This window comes from Rhamphochromis longiceps, linkage group LG4 (assembly GCF_057381845.1).
Source record: "Rhamphochromis longiceps isolate RC_006_pf linkage group LG4, R_longiceps_female_GT1.1, whole genome shotgun sequence".
Taxonomy (NCBI): Eukaryota; Metazoa; Chordata; class Actinopteri; order Cichliformes; family Cichlidae; genus Rhamphochromis; species Rhamphochromis longiceps.
Window position 1 is genome coordinate 18,304,498 of NC_140560.1, and position 14,188 is coordinate 18,318,685.

A 14,188-nucleotide genomic window follows, 5' to 3' on the forward strand; every position below is an offset into this window, starting at 1 on the left:
TACATAAAACACCACAGGAACTGGGTGTTTTCCTCGGCGGGGACGTGCGATTGGCTGGGAAGTGGTTAAAGAGCTGCTGTTATTGGTGAACGAATGTTTTAGCCGTACACAAGAGGGGAGTCACGTACAGCAGGGAGCTTTTTCTAGTTTCCTGTGAGAAGGGGGAGAGCCAGAGCTATTTATAAGCTTCCCAGAGGGCTATAGTTTTAAAAAAATACAGTATGACTAGAGACATTCGTGGACTATCCTACCTATGGAGCTACTTAGAGGTATCAGATTAAAGTCAAACCTTGACCTCTCCATCCCTACAGTGAAGAATCAGAATCAGAATCAGAATCAGAATACTTTATTGATCCCTGGGGGAAATTATTTTTTGTTACAGTGCTCCATTTTAAACCAACATTAAGACAAGACAGACAATACGCTAACTAAGAATAGTACAATATATACATATATATACATACATACATACATAAGTCACTTATAAATAAATATTTGGAAAAGAAACATGTGTAGTTGTAGCAGCAAACAGTGTGTTAAGTGGATGCGTTGTACAGGGAGATGGCCACAGGCAGGAATGGTTTCCTGTGTCGTTCAGTGGTGCTTTTCGGTAATCTCAGTCTCTCACTGAACGAGCTCCTGTGACTGACCAACATGTCATGGAGTGGGTGGGAGGTGTTATCCAACATTGTCTTTATCTTGGACAGCATCCGCCTCTCCGACACCACCTTGAGGGAGTCCAGCTCCATCCCCACAACATTGCTGGCCTTACGGATCAGTTTATTAAGTCTGTTGGCATCTGCGACCCTCAGCCTGCTCCCCCAGCATGCAACAGCATAGAGGATCGCACTGGCCACCACAGACTCATAGAAAATCCTCAGCATTTTCTGGCAGATGTTGAAGGACCTCAGTCGCCTCAAAAAATAGAGACGACTCTGGCCCTTCCTGTAAAGTGCTGTGGTGTTTTTAGCCCAGTCCAGTTTATTGTCAATGTGTACTCCAAGGTATTTATAGTCCTCCACAATGTCAACACTGACCCCCTGGATTGAAACAGGGGTCAAGTGTTTCCTGGTCTTCCTGAAGTCCACGATCAGTTCCTTGGTCTTTGCCACGTTGAGCTGCAGATGATTCTGCTCACACCACGTGACAAAGGAGTCGACCACAGCCCGGTACTCTGTCTCATCATCCCTGCTGATGCATCCAACCACCGCAGAGTCATCAGAAAACTTCTGAAGATGGCAGGTCTCTGTGCAGTGGCTGAAGTCTGTGGTGTAGAGGGTGAAGAGGAAGGGGGAGAGGACAGTCCCCTGTGGTGCCCCTGTGTTGCTAATCACCTTGTCAGACACACACTGTGGGAGACGTACATATTGTGGTCTTCCTGTCAGGTAATCAACAATCCAGGACACCAGAGAAGCATCCACCTGCATCGCTGCTAACTTATCACCCAGGAGGGTCGGCCTGATGGTGTTGAAAGCACTGGAAAAGTCAAAAAACATGACCCTCACAGTGCTCGCCGGCTGGTCCAGATGGGTGTAGACACGATTGAGCAGGTAGATGATGGCGTCCTCTGTTCCGAGACGAGGCTGATAAGCGAACTGAAGGGGATCCAGATGTGGTCTTACTATGGGTCGCAGCTGGTCCAGGATGAGCCTTTCCAGGGTCTTCATGATGTGGGAGGTCAGTGCCACGGGCCTGTAATCCTGGGGGCCACTGGGACGAGGCGTCTTTGGTACAGGGACGAGGCATGATGTCTTCCACATCACCGGGACCCTCTGCAGACTCAGACTCAGCATAAACAGCATAAAGAGATCCAGTGGCTCTGTTATGCTGCGGGCGGATATTTGCTGGCATGTTGTTGAGAGAGGGGTCAGGGCAAACGGACACAGAGTAGTTCTGAGTGATCACATTGAACTTACTAAAAAGCATTTATAGTCTGATAGGAGTGGTCTTTTCCTGGACAGCAGTGCTCCTCCACAGGGAGTCACTGAATGGTGTGATGAGAATGTGAATCATATGCTATGGCCTCCACTAGATCCCAGCCACCACCGAACCCCTGTGGGAGACACTGGACCAGTGTGACGGTGTTCTCCACCACGCCGAAAATGATCTCTGCTGCCACTCTATAAATGTTGCTGCACACAATGAAGGATCTCAGCTTTCTTTAGGAATGCTGTTTTCCTATGTGTACAGTAAGAAACCGTACTATATGTATAGAGTATATTACTCTAACTGCAAAAGATTATTGGAAAATATTAAATCACTGCTATAATTCTTCTTTTGTAACTTCATTTAAAATAGTACACAGTAGTAGTGTATTGTAAATGCGAATACAGTAATAATACTGTAAAAGATGCATTTAAATGCCAGTACTTTACTGTAAGATACAACAAATTCAAATTTTATTTGTCACGTACACAGTCATACACAGTACGATATGTAGTGAAATGCTTGGACAACTGCTCGTGACCTAAAGAAAACAAAAAAAGGAAAAGGCTATGAATAAGATAGGAAATAAATATGAAAAATTAAAAAGGGTAAATTTAACTAGGAAGGAATAAAATATAAATTAAGGTTAAAATGAAATAACTGTACAACACAAATTAGAATGAAGGGTAAATTTAACTGGGAAAGAATAAGATAAAATATATAAATTGAAAATAAGTTGAAAATAAAATAACTGTACAACAAAATACACAATATAGAACTATATAAGAATGTATGAAGAAATATAAATATATATATACACAATAACAGCAGCTGTACAAGTATTAACTGGAAATGAAGAATGTAGTGACCAGTGTTGTGCAATCCATAACCTTTTCCCAGCACAAAATCATCAAACCACCAAAATGGAGAAAATATTTTGACTATAATGTTCATATTTTTTAGCAGAGCTCCGAGGACGCTGGAAGAACCAGTACTAAAAGTGTTCTGCTGGCACGTGGTAACCTTACCCTTTACGAAAGCCACTTTACGTTTTTCTTTCATCTGTAGATTAGTACACTTCCTCTTGTCAACTCCAAATTGTGCAAAACAGCTTATCTCCAAACTATATTCTATTGCTCAATAATACATCTGCAGCAGTCATAGTTTAGAAAGTATAGTCTTGATTTAGTCCAGTCCATCACGTATTCGCTGGATGAGACTGTTGAGTTCAGATACAAGTGCAGACACTTTATCAGCCATTTCCTCCTGCCATGAGGATTTAACAGTTTTTATTAAAAGTGAAGTCATTTAAAGTGACAACACATATTATATATTCAGTCTGTTCTTATGAGTATATAAGAAAAATAAAGTAATTTATATCCATATATAGGCATGCATTAACTATTTAATACGTGTATAAGCATGCATGAATAAACAATTAACTAATTTGCCAATTCTAACTCAATTATACTACTTAAATGAATGAAGCATGCCAAATATCTATTTATCTGTCTATCTAAAAAAAAAAAAAAAAAACAGGAAAGACGGTTAAAAAAAAGCAAATTTCCCTCCATTACTACTACGTACTATCCGACGTCATTTTGCCGGGAAAACACCGTCTTTTTCTTGCACTGGGTTTAGTCGAGTCGTGCTCAACTTCCTCTTTTATGCCGTTAGGTTTCCGCCCATTCTGTGACGTGGTTGGCCATTGCTTTATTTCTTAGCCTGGTATCTAGACGCAAAATTTCCGCGCGTTCGTCGGTGAAAGTTTGCAAATCAAAGAAGGGTGGCGGGAGCAGTTCTCAGTCCGGTTCTGTTGTGAGGAAGTGCCATTGTTAGGCGTTTAGAAGTTAGAAACGCAGCAGCCACTGATAAGTTTTCGTGGCAGATTTCACGGAAGGATTGCTTCTACAACTGGGTAAGATTAGCCCGAGGGCGCGAGACCTGTATGTGTTTATACCCGCGCGCTAGCTTACTGCCTTAGCTCTTACAAAGAAAAGAAACGTCCGTGTACCTTGTCATGAGGCTTTACTGCTCCATTATTGAGTGTCATATAATTTCATACCTTCCAGTCAAATGTTACATTTGAAAGTACGCCACTGACACGTGGATGAATTATCACAAATGTAGAGGTGAAGGGGACAGAGACCTGCACTGTTTGGATGTTAGGCTAACTGTGTAGTGTGCTGTGTGGAGCTACAAGGTGTGCGACAGCACTCACAGTAACATGGCAACAGGCTGTGCGGTGGGAAGGTTGTGGATGATTACTACTAGTCCCATGACTAATAAGCACCAGTTTGTTTTACTGTGTTTTTGACGGTCGGTGTCGAGACTGCATGTGTTCCCTTTTAAACTGTGTTCTGGTATCGCTCCTTCTTATTGTAACTCTGTACATTCTACCTTTCACTTGTAAATACCCTCCAGTGCAGCTATAATGAGTTATTACTGAAAGCATTGCACTAATTTTATCTGTCACTGGCCTACATTACATATTTACTCATTATATGAGTATACTGATACAGATCAGGAGTAATATAAACTGAGCAAAGAGTCATACTTACAGGATTTTCCTTGCATAAACAATTTTGGTTCATTTCTGTTTAGAAAATGGTTAGAAGAATATGTTAAGTTAACTAAAACTCATTTTCCTAACTACACTTTGACCGCATGAGCTTGCACATTTAAGTGCTTAAACATATTACAGACTTTTAACCTCCAAGTTTGTTCCATAGATTTTTACCAAGTTTTCTTTAAATCAGCTTGCAGGCATGGATCATAAACGACACAACGGCAGCCGTCTCATGGGTGGTCCATCCCAGGCCAAACGGGGTAAAACAATGGGTGAATGGGAGGACAGTCCTTCGCAGTTTGAAGAGGAGTTGTCCATGTTTGAAGAAGCAGATATGGATGCAGAGGAAATGGAGGGGCAGGCGGGACACGATGTTATTCCAGTAGGTGAGTATTAAACTGCAAAGCGCACATTCACAGGTGATGTAAATGTTCTCATCACACAGGAGGAATTTAATGAGTTATTTAGTGACCTGTAGTAAAGTTACAGATCCCTCAAGCATGATAATTTAATTTCTTCTTCCATCCTGTCAGGTGACCTTTTCTCAGCAGACCTAAACCCTCGCTGGCGACGTCCTCCTGCCCCCTCACTGGACCCATCATCTGATACTCTGGTGTTCCAGCAGATTGATCTGGACTACTATTTGGGTAATTATCAAATATAATGTTTGTCAAAGCTGCTTTTGCTCTAAATTTGAGTCCCAGAAATATCGACCTGGCGAGCTTGTAGCATGATATGAAAACATCCGAGCTGACTTACAGTTATATCAACCTTTCAGAGCATATTCGTTGTTGCTTATGAATATTGTGGTGTGTAATTTGGCTTTCAATGGTTTTGTGTCATGCAGGGGAAACGGTAGCGGGCATGCCCGGTCAGTCGCAAGGAAAAGTGCCAATCATTCGGATGTTTGGTGTAACAGACAATGGCAACAGCGTGTGCTGCCATGTTCACGGCTTTGCCCCTTACTTCTACGTCCCTGCTCCAAATGGTGAGTGCTTGTCATCATGTTGACTTTGCATTTATGTGGTATACTATGTTTCCTCACTATAAATAGCTTTAAAGTAGCTGTTACAGTTGTAACCTCTTCTCTTTGTTCTGAGCTGTCTAATTTCTGCTTTTAGGGAGAAAATAATAAAAATGTAATTCATGCTCTAAATCTAATGTTGCCCTCTGGTTGCTTTAATTGAAAAGGGTTCATGTCTGCTCACCTGGTGGAATTTAAAAAGGAGCTGAACTCTGCTGTCCTGAAGGACATGCGCTCCAATAAGGACAATATCTCAGTCACAGTGTTGGCTGTGGACATCACCCGCAAAGAGAGTGAGTACAAGTTTATTATTAAGTGGAAAAAAAACAGAGTCTGTGAAGACAAGCACAAATGCAGATGTGTATTGTGATCAAGGTCTTGAACCTTGTTGGATAGCAACATTCAGTAATACATTAACTTTTATACTTTATTACTGTGTGTTACAATCTTATACGATTATAAAACAAAATGGTGTTCATTTGAGATGAAAACGTCACTTATCCCTCTTTTTGTTTTTGTTTTTTGTTTCTTTCTCACAGGCATGTATGGTTACCATGGGAAACGCATTATCGATTTCTTGCGGATAACCATGGCGATGCCTCGTCTCATCGCCCCCGCAAAGAGACTGCTGGAACAGGGCTTTAAGTTTGCCCATTTCCCTACCAGCAATTACCAATCCTACGAGGCCAACATAGACTTTGAAATCAGGTGTGTGTGCTTAAGAAAAAGGTACAAAATAATTTGGAAAACATGGTGGAGAGATGAAAATGACCGTTATCGTTTAAATACACAAAAGGAAGCTGTATCCTTTTTTGAAAATACCAAAAGAAACCGAAGGTTAAACTTATACTCACTGTAGCGTTTTGTTGATGCAAAAACACTGTTGAAATCCCAGCATTGTTAAAGTGTTCAAAGGAAGCCATTTATTGTAATTAACGAAGTTATGTGGATAAATGTTGTATGTAGAAAACTGCCAGTAAATTTAAAAAAACAACAACATTGTGTCTCTTTAGACTGTGTGTGTATATGTTCATGCATGTGTATGTGTTGTCAGGTTTATGGTGGACAGCAACGTGGTGGGTTGCTGTTGGATTGAGCTCCCAAAAGGGAAGTACAGAGTGCGCGAAGAGAAGAGCACGGGTAACACGAGTTCTCAGTCCCCAGGAAAGGTGGGTGTACAATCTCTCACGATGTTACCTTGGTCACTAGTTTAATTTCATGTTCGATCGTGCGGTTTTAATGTTTTTGTATAGGTAAATGGTGTTTGTGAACTTTGCCACTCTTGTTCTTTTCCTCCAGGCCTCCTTGTGTCAGTATGAGGTGGATGTGGGATGGAAGGATCTGATAAGTCACCCCGCAGAGGGAGAGTGGCAGAGGATTGCACCACTCAGAGTCCTCAGCTTTGACATAGAGTGCGCAGGAAGAAAAGGTGCTTTGTTTACACAAGAATTCTCTGGAGTTCTTACTCCGCGTTAGAATAACTGTTAAAACGTTATTTAAGCGCATGACCAAGGCTGGTCTAACTTGATGAAAATCAAATGACTCTGGTGTTGCCTCTTTACTTCCAGGAATCTTCCCTGAACCGGACAAAGATCCTGTGATTCAAATTGCATCTATGGTGCAGCGTCAGGGTGAAACGGAGCCCTTCATTCGCACAGTCTTCACCCTGCAGTCCTGCGCCAGCATCGTTGGCTCTCAGATACTGTGCTTTACACAAGAGACGAAGTTACTGCAGGTATACACGTGTACACTTAAAGCAGTGAAATGCATACATAGTTTGATATGGTTTCCTTTCAAGTCATATTTTTTTTTGTTTTGTGTCTGTATGAGCAGAGCTGGGCTGAGTTTTTGAGGACTGTTGATCCGGACATTATTACTGGCTACAACATCCAAAACTTTGACTTTCCGTACTTGCTCAACAGGGCAGCTGCTTTAAAGGTTAGATGGAGCTTCATTTATTTTAGTCCACTGACAAAGCCTGAAATATTCTTGAAAGATGAAGCTTCAACATGTATATTGACGATTTAATGGAAAAACCTAATTGCTCACTCATTCCCGTGTTTATCCACTAGGTGATAAATGTTCTCTCATTTTCAGGTGAATTATTTTCCGTACTTGGGCCGAGTGCGAGGCATCAAATCAGTTTTGAAAGACTTGAATTTTCAGAGCAAGCAGATGGGCCGCAGAGAAAACAAGACCATTAACATGGAGGGCCGTGTTCAGTTCGACCTGCTGCAGGTCAGTACTTTCTCTTTCTGTGCAGGTCAACAAAGACATGCGGTACATTTTGTATTTGGGAATGTTGTTAGGGGAAGACTGAGCTTTGAGTTGGTGCCTTTTCTTTCAGGTTCTTCTCAGGGATTATAAGTTGCGCTCATACACATTGAACGCTGTGAGTTTCCACTTTTTGCAAGAGCAGAAGGAGGATGTGCAGCACTCAATCATCACTGATTTGCAGGTAAGATCAAGACAGCCTTGTTGGGAATTTAAAAAAACTATCTAATATTAATTTGTTTTTCCCTTTCTTCCTCTGTCACAGAATGGAAATGAACAGACGCGCCGTCGTTTGGCAGTCTACTGTCTGAAAGACGCCTATCTGCCCCTGCGCCTGCTGCTGAAGCTAATGTGTGTGATTAACTACATGGAGATGGCCAGAGTGACCGGTGTGCCTCTCACGTACCTGCTCTCACGAGGCCAGCAGATCAAAGTAGTCTCTCAGCTGCTGCGACAGGTAACAATGCCGAAGCGAACATGGCTCCTGCATTTGCATACCTGGGATTTGGAAACTGAGTGCGTGTTTATGTTTAGGCCACAAAACAGGATCTGGTAATGCCCGTTGTAAAGACAGAAGGAGGCGAGGACTACACTGGAGCTACTGTCATTGAGCCAGAGAAAGGGTAAATGCATCTATGTTTGTGTCAGTCCACTGTTGTCTTCACGTGTTACATCTGCAGCCTTGTCATGTAATTTTCTACCCTGCTCTCTTCCGTGTAGATATTACAGCCTTCCCATTACCACATTGGATTTCTCCTCCTTGTATCCGTCCATCATGATGGCTCACAATCTGTGCTACACCACTCTGCTGCAGAAAGGCTCAGTGGAGAAACTGGGGTAAGCAATTTTCTTTTTAGGTGATCCTGTGGTGTAATGGTTTATGCATTCTCCTAACAAGCAAAACTCAGGATTCAGAGATTCTGAGATTTGCATCCCTTTGGGGTTGTCTCAGGACAGAGAACCAGCGTTAAAAGTCAGCCAAATAAAGCATGCAGACAAACAAGCTTAATGTGTTTTGTCTACTTCCATTGAAAACTACAAAAATTATATTGAACAGTATTCAAAGGGTCATGTGAAACTAACAAAGCAATTGAATTTATAGGTAGGCTTCTTTAGCTAGTTTAAGGCCATTAACCAAGTTAAGATCAGAACAGTTGTGCACGATGTGAATTCACTTTATTCATGCACTGTTTATATTATATTTGAGTGAAAGCTGAGTCATTAACCGATTGTATGTGTTCAGCCTGGCTCCTGAGGACTTCATCAAGACTCCAACAGGCGATCTCTTTGTGAAGAGTTCTCTAAGAAAGGGACTTCTCCCAGAGATCCTGGAAAACCTGCTGTCTGCCCGAAAGAGGTTTGAATTGTTTAAAATCAATCACAGAAACTGTTTGGACTGGAATGACGATCTTCCAAAAGCTGTAGAAGAAGAGTTGAGTTGGAAATAGTTGATCTATGAGTTCACAACCTGTGTGATCCCACCGTCTGTCTGCAGGGCCAAAGCAGAGCTAAAAAAGGAAACGGACCCCTTCAAGAAGCAGGTGCTGGACGGCCGACAGCTGGCCCTCAAAATCAGCGCGAACTCTGTGTATGGCTTCACGGGGGCCCAAGTGGGCAAACTGCCCTGCCTAGAGATCTCACAGGTCAGCGCTTTAGATCGGATGACTTGTTTTGGACATCAAATGTTCACAATTCAGGATCTGCAACACTGCATTTGTCAGTCTAAACCAGGTTGCCTTCATTAAACTACTTTGCACAGTACTTTGTATTGTGCACAGATGTAAACAGAAAACATCAGAGATGTAGGGCAAAGATTAGTGTTGAAAAAGAAACCACAGAACAGGTGGAGAAAAATGTTACCCTACCCCCCTGAAAAAATACAAAAACAAAGACTTTCTGTAGGTGATAGCTGAACTACAGTGATCTCAGTTTCAGGCTGTTTTGTGAGAAGATCTTTTCCCTAAACATCAAAACTTCTGACCTGCAGTGTGGCTGAAATGCTAAATGTTTTTCCAGCATCATTGGTAATTTAGTGATTTAAATGTATTGAAATATTGCATTTTGTCTCATCCAGAGTGTCACTGGTTTTGGAAGACAGATGATTGAGCAAACCAAGCAGCTGGTGGAGTCTAAGTACACACTTTCCAATGGCTACCAGGCTGACGCCAGGGTGAGCCCAGTTATGAACCAATCTCTTATTCCTTGATGATCTGATGTATCAAAAACACTTGACACGTTATATGTTTTGTTGTCCTGTTCAGGTAATTTATGGAGACACGGACTCTGTCATGGTAAAGCTCGGAGTTGCAACAGTAAAAGAGGCCATGGATATCGGGAGAGAGGCGGCCGAGTGGGTATCATCCCATTTCACACCACCCATCAAACTGGAGTTTGAGAAGGTACCGGTTCAGTCCAGAAATGTCTTCTCCGACTTCTCTACATGTGCACTGCTTAAAACACTTGGTCTCGATATTTTTGTCCTGTTAGGACAGATGAGCCATTGTGAAACAGTTTCAGCTGTTTTGGTGCAAATGAAAGTGACAACTAGTGCATGCCAAAGGCAACAACAAGATGGCCCCCAAAAAGAGAAGTGGTTTTTCCAGGTGGTGGTCACGGTCTCTCCTCTTTCCTCCTGACTGGTTTTACAGTCTGTTACACAAAGCACACATAGAAGATTCTGAGCCCAACAGCAGCACTGTCATCTGCTCCTGGAAGAACAGGCTTCATGACCATGGTATAAGGGTCTGACAGCTTTTACTGTGACCTTTGCATATAGCCCAGTGGCGTGCAGCTTGAGTGGTATTTGCCGGGGAATGACAGAACTGGCAGATCCAAAAACGGCTGAAGAAGCTAAAGTTGCTTCAGCAACACTTGTAGTATGAAGAACAACTTCATTCTTTGACCAGTGTGTTTTGGCCTGTAGACTCCATCAGGATCATCAAAAATACATGTAGGAAAACTGATCATATACAGTACATCCGGTACGCATGTCCACCAGTTCACTCAAATGCATGACTGTGGAAAACTTTCTTTTGATTGAGGGGGAAAAAATGTAAATACCTATTTGCTACCAGTGGAGCAACAGCAAGGATGTGCTGGGTGCAAGGCCAACTGGGGAGCGACCAGTGTAAAAATGTGATGGAATCATGTTTGTCTGTCTTGAAGTTCTTAGTTTTGGTGTGAATGTAGTTTAATAAATAACAGCTGCAGATCTATTTATTTATCTTTTATATCTTGTAAATATTTGTCTCTGCATTTTACGCCCACTTTATTCGCTGCAAATACAATCTAGTCATGCCACGACATGCGCTTCATACCGTTCATGCTGCAAATGTTGCTGGCGCCTCAACATCGGTGCAGGTTAAATGAACAGACTTGCATCCCTTAAGCTGAAATAATTTTGCATTATGCTGTGATGATTAAGTGTTCCCCTTAATTTATTTAAGCAGCCTGTTATGAATCTGGTTAAACACTGTTATGAACGGCAGTGTGACTGTATGACAGAAACATGCAGCTGCAAGGCAGGGTTCTAGTTTTCAAACCTCAAATGTGATTCAAATGGATTAAGATGAGGTGATCTGAAGATCTTAATGTTCAAAAAGCACTGACCTATTACCTGAAAAACTGACTCTGCAAGATAATAAAGTCCCGAACAGTTTTGTAGCCTGTTGTTGTCACTGAAGCAGGAACTGCCCCCCCAACTCCAACAGGGGGCGCTCATATTATGGCTTTATTTCATGATGCAGGTCTGTGTTGTGAATATAATTGGCCACATAAAAATAAAAACAAACACTACAAAGTTCACTTTCACTTTGTGATTGAAAATTAGTTTGCATTGAGAGTTTGGTTAATTTGGAATGACCTTCATTATTTTACCTTTGCTGTGGTGCATATCAGATAATTAGAAAGATAATTAGATGGATTTTTTCTTTTTCAATTGTAACCAAGCAGTACAAGCCAGCAAGTAATTTCCAGTATTTACCAGATTCGCGCTGTTCAGCACAGTCCAGGACTGTGTGTCATGTTTCAGTTCTGCTGCCCGATGTTTGGCCTTTTGCTTTCTGTATGTGTCACGGTCTTCCTCTATCCTGAGTCCTAGTGAAGGTCTAAAGGTGACCGGGGTTTGCAGTCAGGTCCTCTTAGCTTAGACCTGATGCTTTCAAAGAGCTGTTGTATTAATTATGTCTTTATTAATATTTCACCAGGTGTACTACCCATATCTGCTGATCAATAAGAAGCGCTACGCAGGCCTGTATTTCTCCTCCAGTGCAAGCACGCATGACAAAATGGACTGCAAAGGTATTGAGACCGTCCGCAGAGACAACTGCCCTCTGGTGGCTAACCTCATCAACACCTGTCTGCAGAAAATCCTCATAGACAGGTAAACGCATACTCTGGCTGCACTCAGTTTATTTTGTGGAGTCCAGAAATAAGTCATGATTTCTAAACTTTGGACTTAATTTGCTCAGCTCTGTCTTTGACAGTCTGGTTGATTATGAACCAGAGATGCTGACATGGCTTAAAAACAACAACCAGAGCTGTTGTGATGTTTCTTCAGGGATCCCCAGGGGGCCGTGGAACACGCCAAAGAGGTGATCTCAGACCTGCTCTGCAATCGCATCGACATCAGCCAGCTGGTCATCACCAAGGAGCTAACGCGCACTGCCCAGGAGTACGCTGGCAAGCAGGCGCACGTGGAGCTAGCAGAGAGGTCCGATTGGTTGATAACTAGATACCAAGATGTCTTCCTTCAAATAAGATGTTAGAGAAAAAAACGTTTAAGCCTTTAAATCTGATTTACAGGATGAGGAAAAGAGATGCAGGTAGCGCCCCCAACCTGGGAGACAGAGTCCCATATGTCATCATCAAGGCTGCGAAGGGAGCAGCGGCATACATGAAGTCAGAGGTGTGTAGGGCGTGTTGATGTTTCATCTGTTTCTTTCTTAGTGGAAACATTCAGCTTTGATAATGATCCCCATACCACATTTCCATTCAGGACCCCATCTACGTGCTGGAGAACAACATTCCCATTGACACACAATACTACCTGGAGCAGCAGCTGTCCAAACCTCTGTTGAGAATATTTGAGCCCATCCTGGGAGAGAGCAAAGCAGAAAGCATCCTGCTCAGTAAGTCAGCACACCTGACCAAGTATTTTAACATGTATGGAAAATACAAGTTTAAAAAAGTTAACTGAAATAAAAATAAGAACTAGACTTTCCAAAAACCGTTATTGTGAACATAATCGTAAGAGGTGTGATGTGTTACTGTGAATCTTATCGTTGCTCTTTGGTGATGTGTTTCAGAGGGCGACCACACACGCTGTAAAACTGTGTTAACCTCAAAGGTTGGAGGCCTCATGGCGTTTGCTCAGAAGAGAAGCACCTGTATTGGCTGCAAAGCTGTGCTCAAGACAGATGGTGTGTGTGTGCAATTTCCACCTTCTTTACTTCAGCTGGTGTTTTGGAAAATGACAAAGCTGGAAGTTTTGCACATAACATGTAATGTGCATCTTTGCAGCGGCCGTGTGTGATTTCTGCAAGAAGAAAGAATCTGAGCTCTACCAAAAAGAGGTAAAGTGGCAGAGCAGAATAGCTCTGCTCTATCAGAGTGTCGGGAGATAAAAACAAAACCAATAAAATTTAGGTCTGTCTTAGTGCATTGCTAATTAGTCCACATTATCACCACAGATCTTTCACCTGAATGCGCTGGAGGAGCGTTTCTCTCGCTTGTGGACTCAGTGTCAGCGCTGTCAAGGCTCACTCCATGAAGATGTGCTGTGCACCAGGTGTGTATATGAATGACATGATCATTTTCATGATAACGGACAACGGTTGATTGGTTTGCAGCAGAATTACAATAACGCTGTACCCGCTGTCTCCTCTGCAGCCGGGATTGTCCGATCTTCTACATGAGGAAAAAGGTTCAGAAAGACCTGGACGACCAGAGCAAGCTGGTGTCTCGTTTCGGATGGTGAGGGAGACGCTAGCTCGCTGCGATCACTCATGTGCCTAATTTCAGACGACCTTTCACTGTATTTTCTTTTGTTAAAAAAAAAAGAAATGCATATATATGACTATTTTTTTTTTGTTTTCTAATATGAATAAATGACAATAAGTAGAGTTTTGTAAAATAAAATCAAAAAAGAAATTGTGGTTTTTACTCACTGAACATTTAAAAGGGAATCTCATTAGAAGTGATGAATCAACACGTCAACAGCGTCACATCTCCAGTTTCTGAATGACCCTGTTCAGCTGTGTACGTACTTACACACCCGAGTCTTTGACATCAAAGTGCATAATTTCACAGAAATGAAAAGGGGAACTTAATTACCTTCAGCACTTTGTCTCAGTCAAACCTCAAACCACAGCCCTTCCTCCCCACTGATTTTGCAC

General features: G+C 42.2%; 1 protein-coding gene across 1 annotated transcript; it reads left to right on the plus strand.

Annotated features, from left to right (window-relative positions):
* The first annotated feature begins 3,636 nt into the window (after positions 1–3,636).
* On the plus strand, positions 3,637–13,929 carry pold1 (polymerase (DNA directed), delta 1, catalytic subunit). Its single transcript, XM_085403610.1, has 27 exons — positions 3,637–3,844; positions 4,686–4,881; positions 5,029–5,142; positions 5,343–5,483; positions 5,687–5,812; positions 6,059–6,227; positions 6,574–6,688; positions 6,819–6,948; positions 7,088–7,254; positions 7,353–7,457; positions 7,617–7,757; positions 7,867–7,977; positions 8,059–8,250; positions 8,328–8,416; positions 8,514–8,630; positions 9,037–9,150; positions 9,289–9,436; positions 9,868–9,963; positions 10,055–10,192; positions 11,999–12,174; positions 12,352–12,504; positions 12,597–12,699; positions 12,790–12,922; positions 13,100–13,213; positions 13,314–13,366; positions 13,484–13,581; positions 13,683–13,929. Exons 2-27 carry the CDS (start codon positions 4,695–4,697, stop codon positions 13,768–13,770), a joined length of 3,318 nt encoding a protein of 1,105 aa, XP_085259736.1. The 5' UTR covers positions 3,637–3,844; positions 4,686–4,694; the 3' UTR covers positions 13,771–13,929.
* Positions 13,930–14,188: the final 259 nt, after the last annotated feature.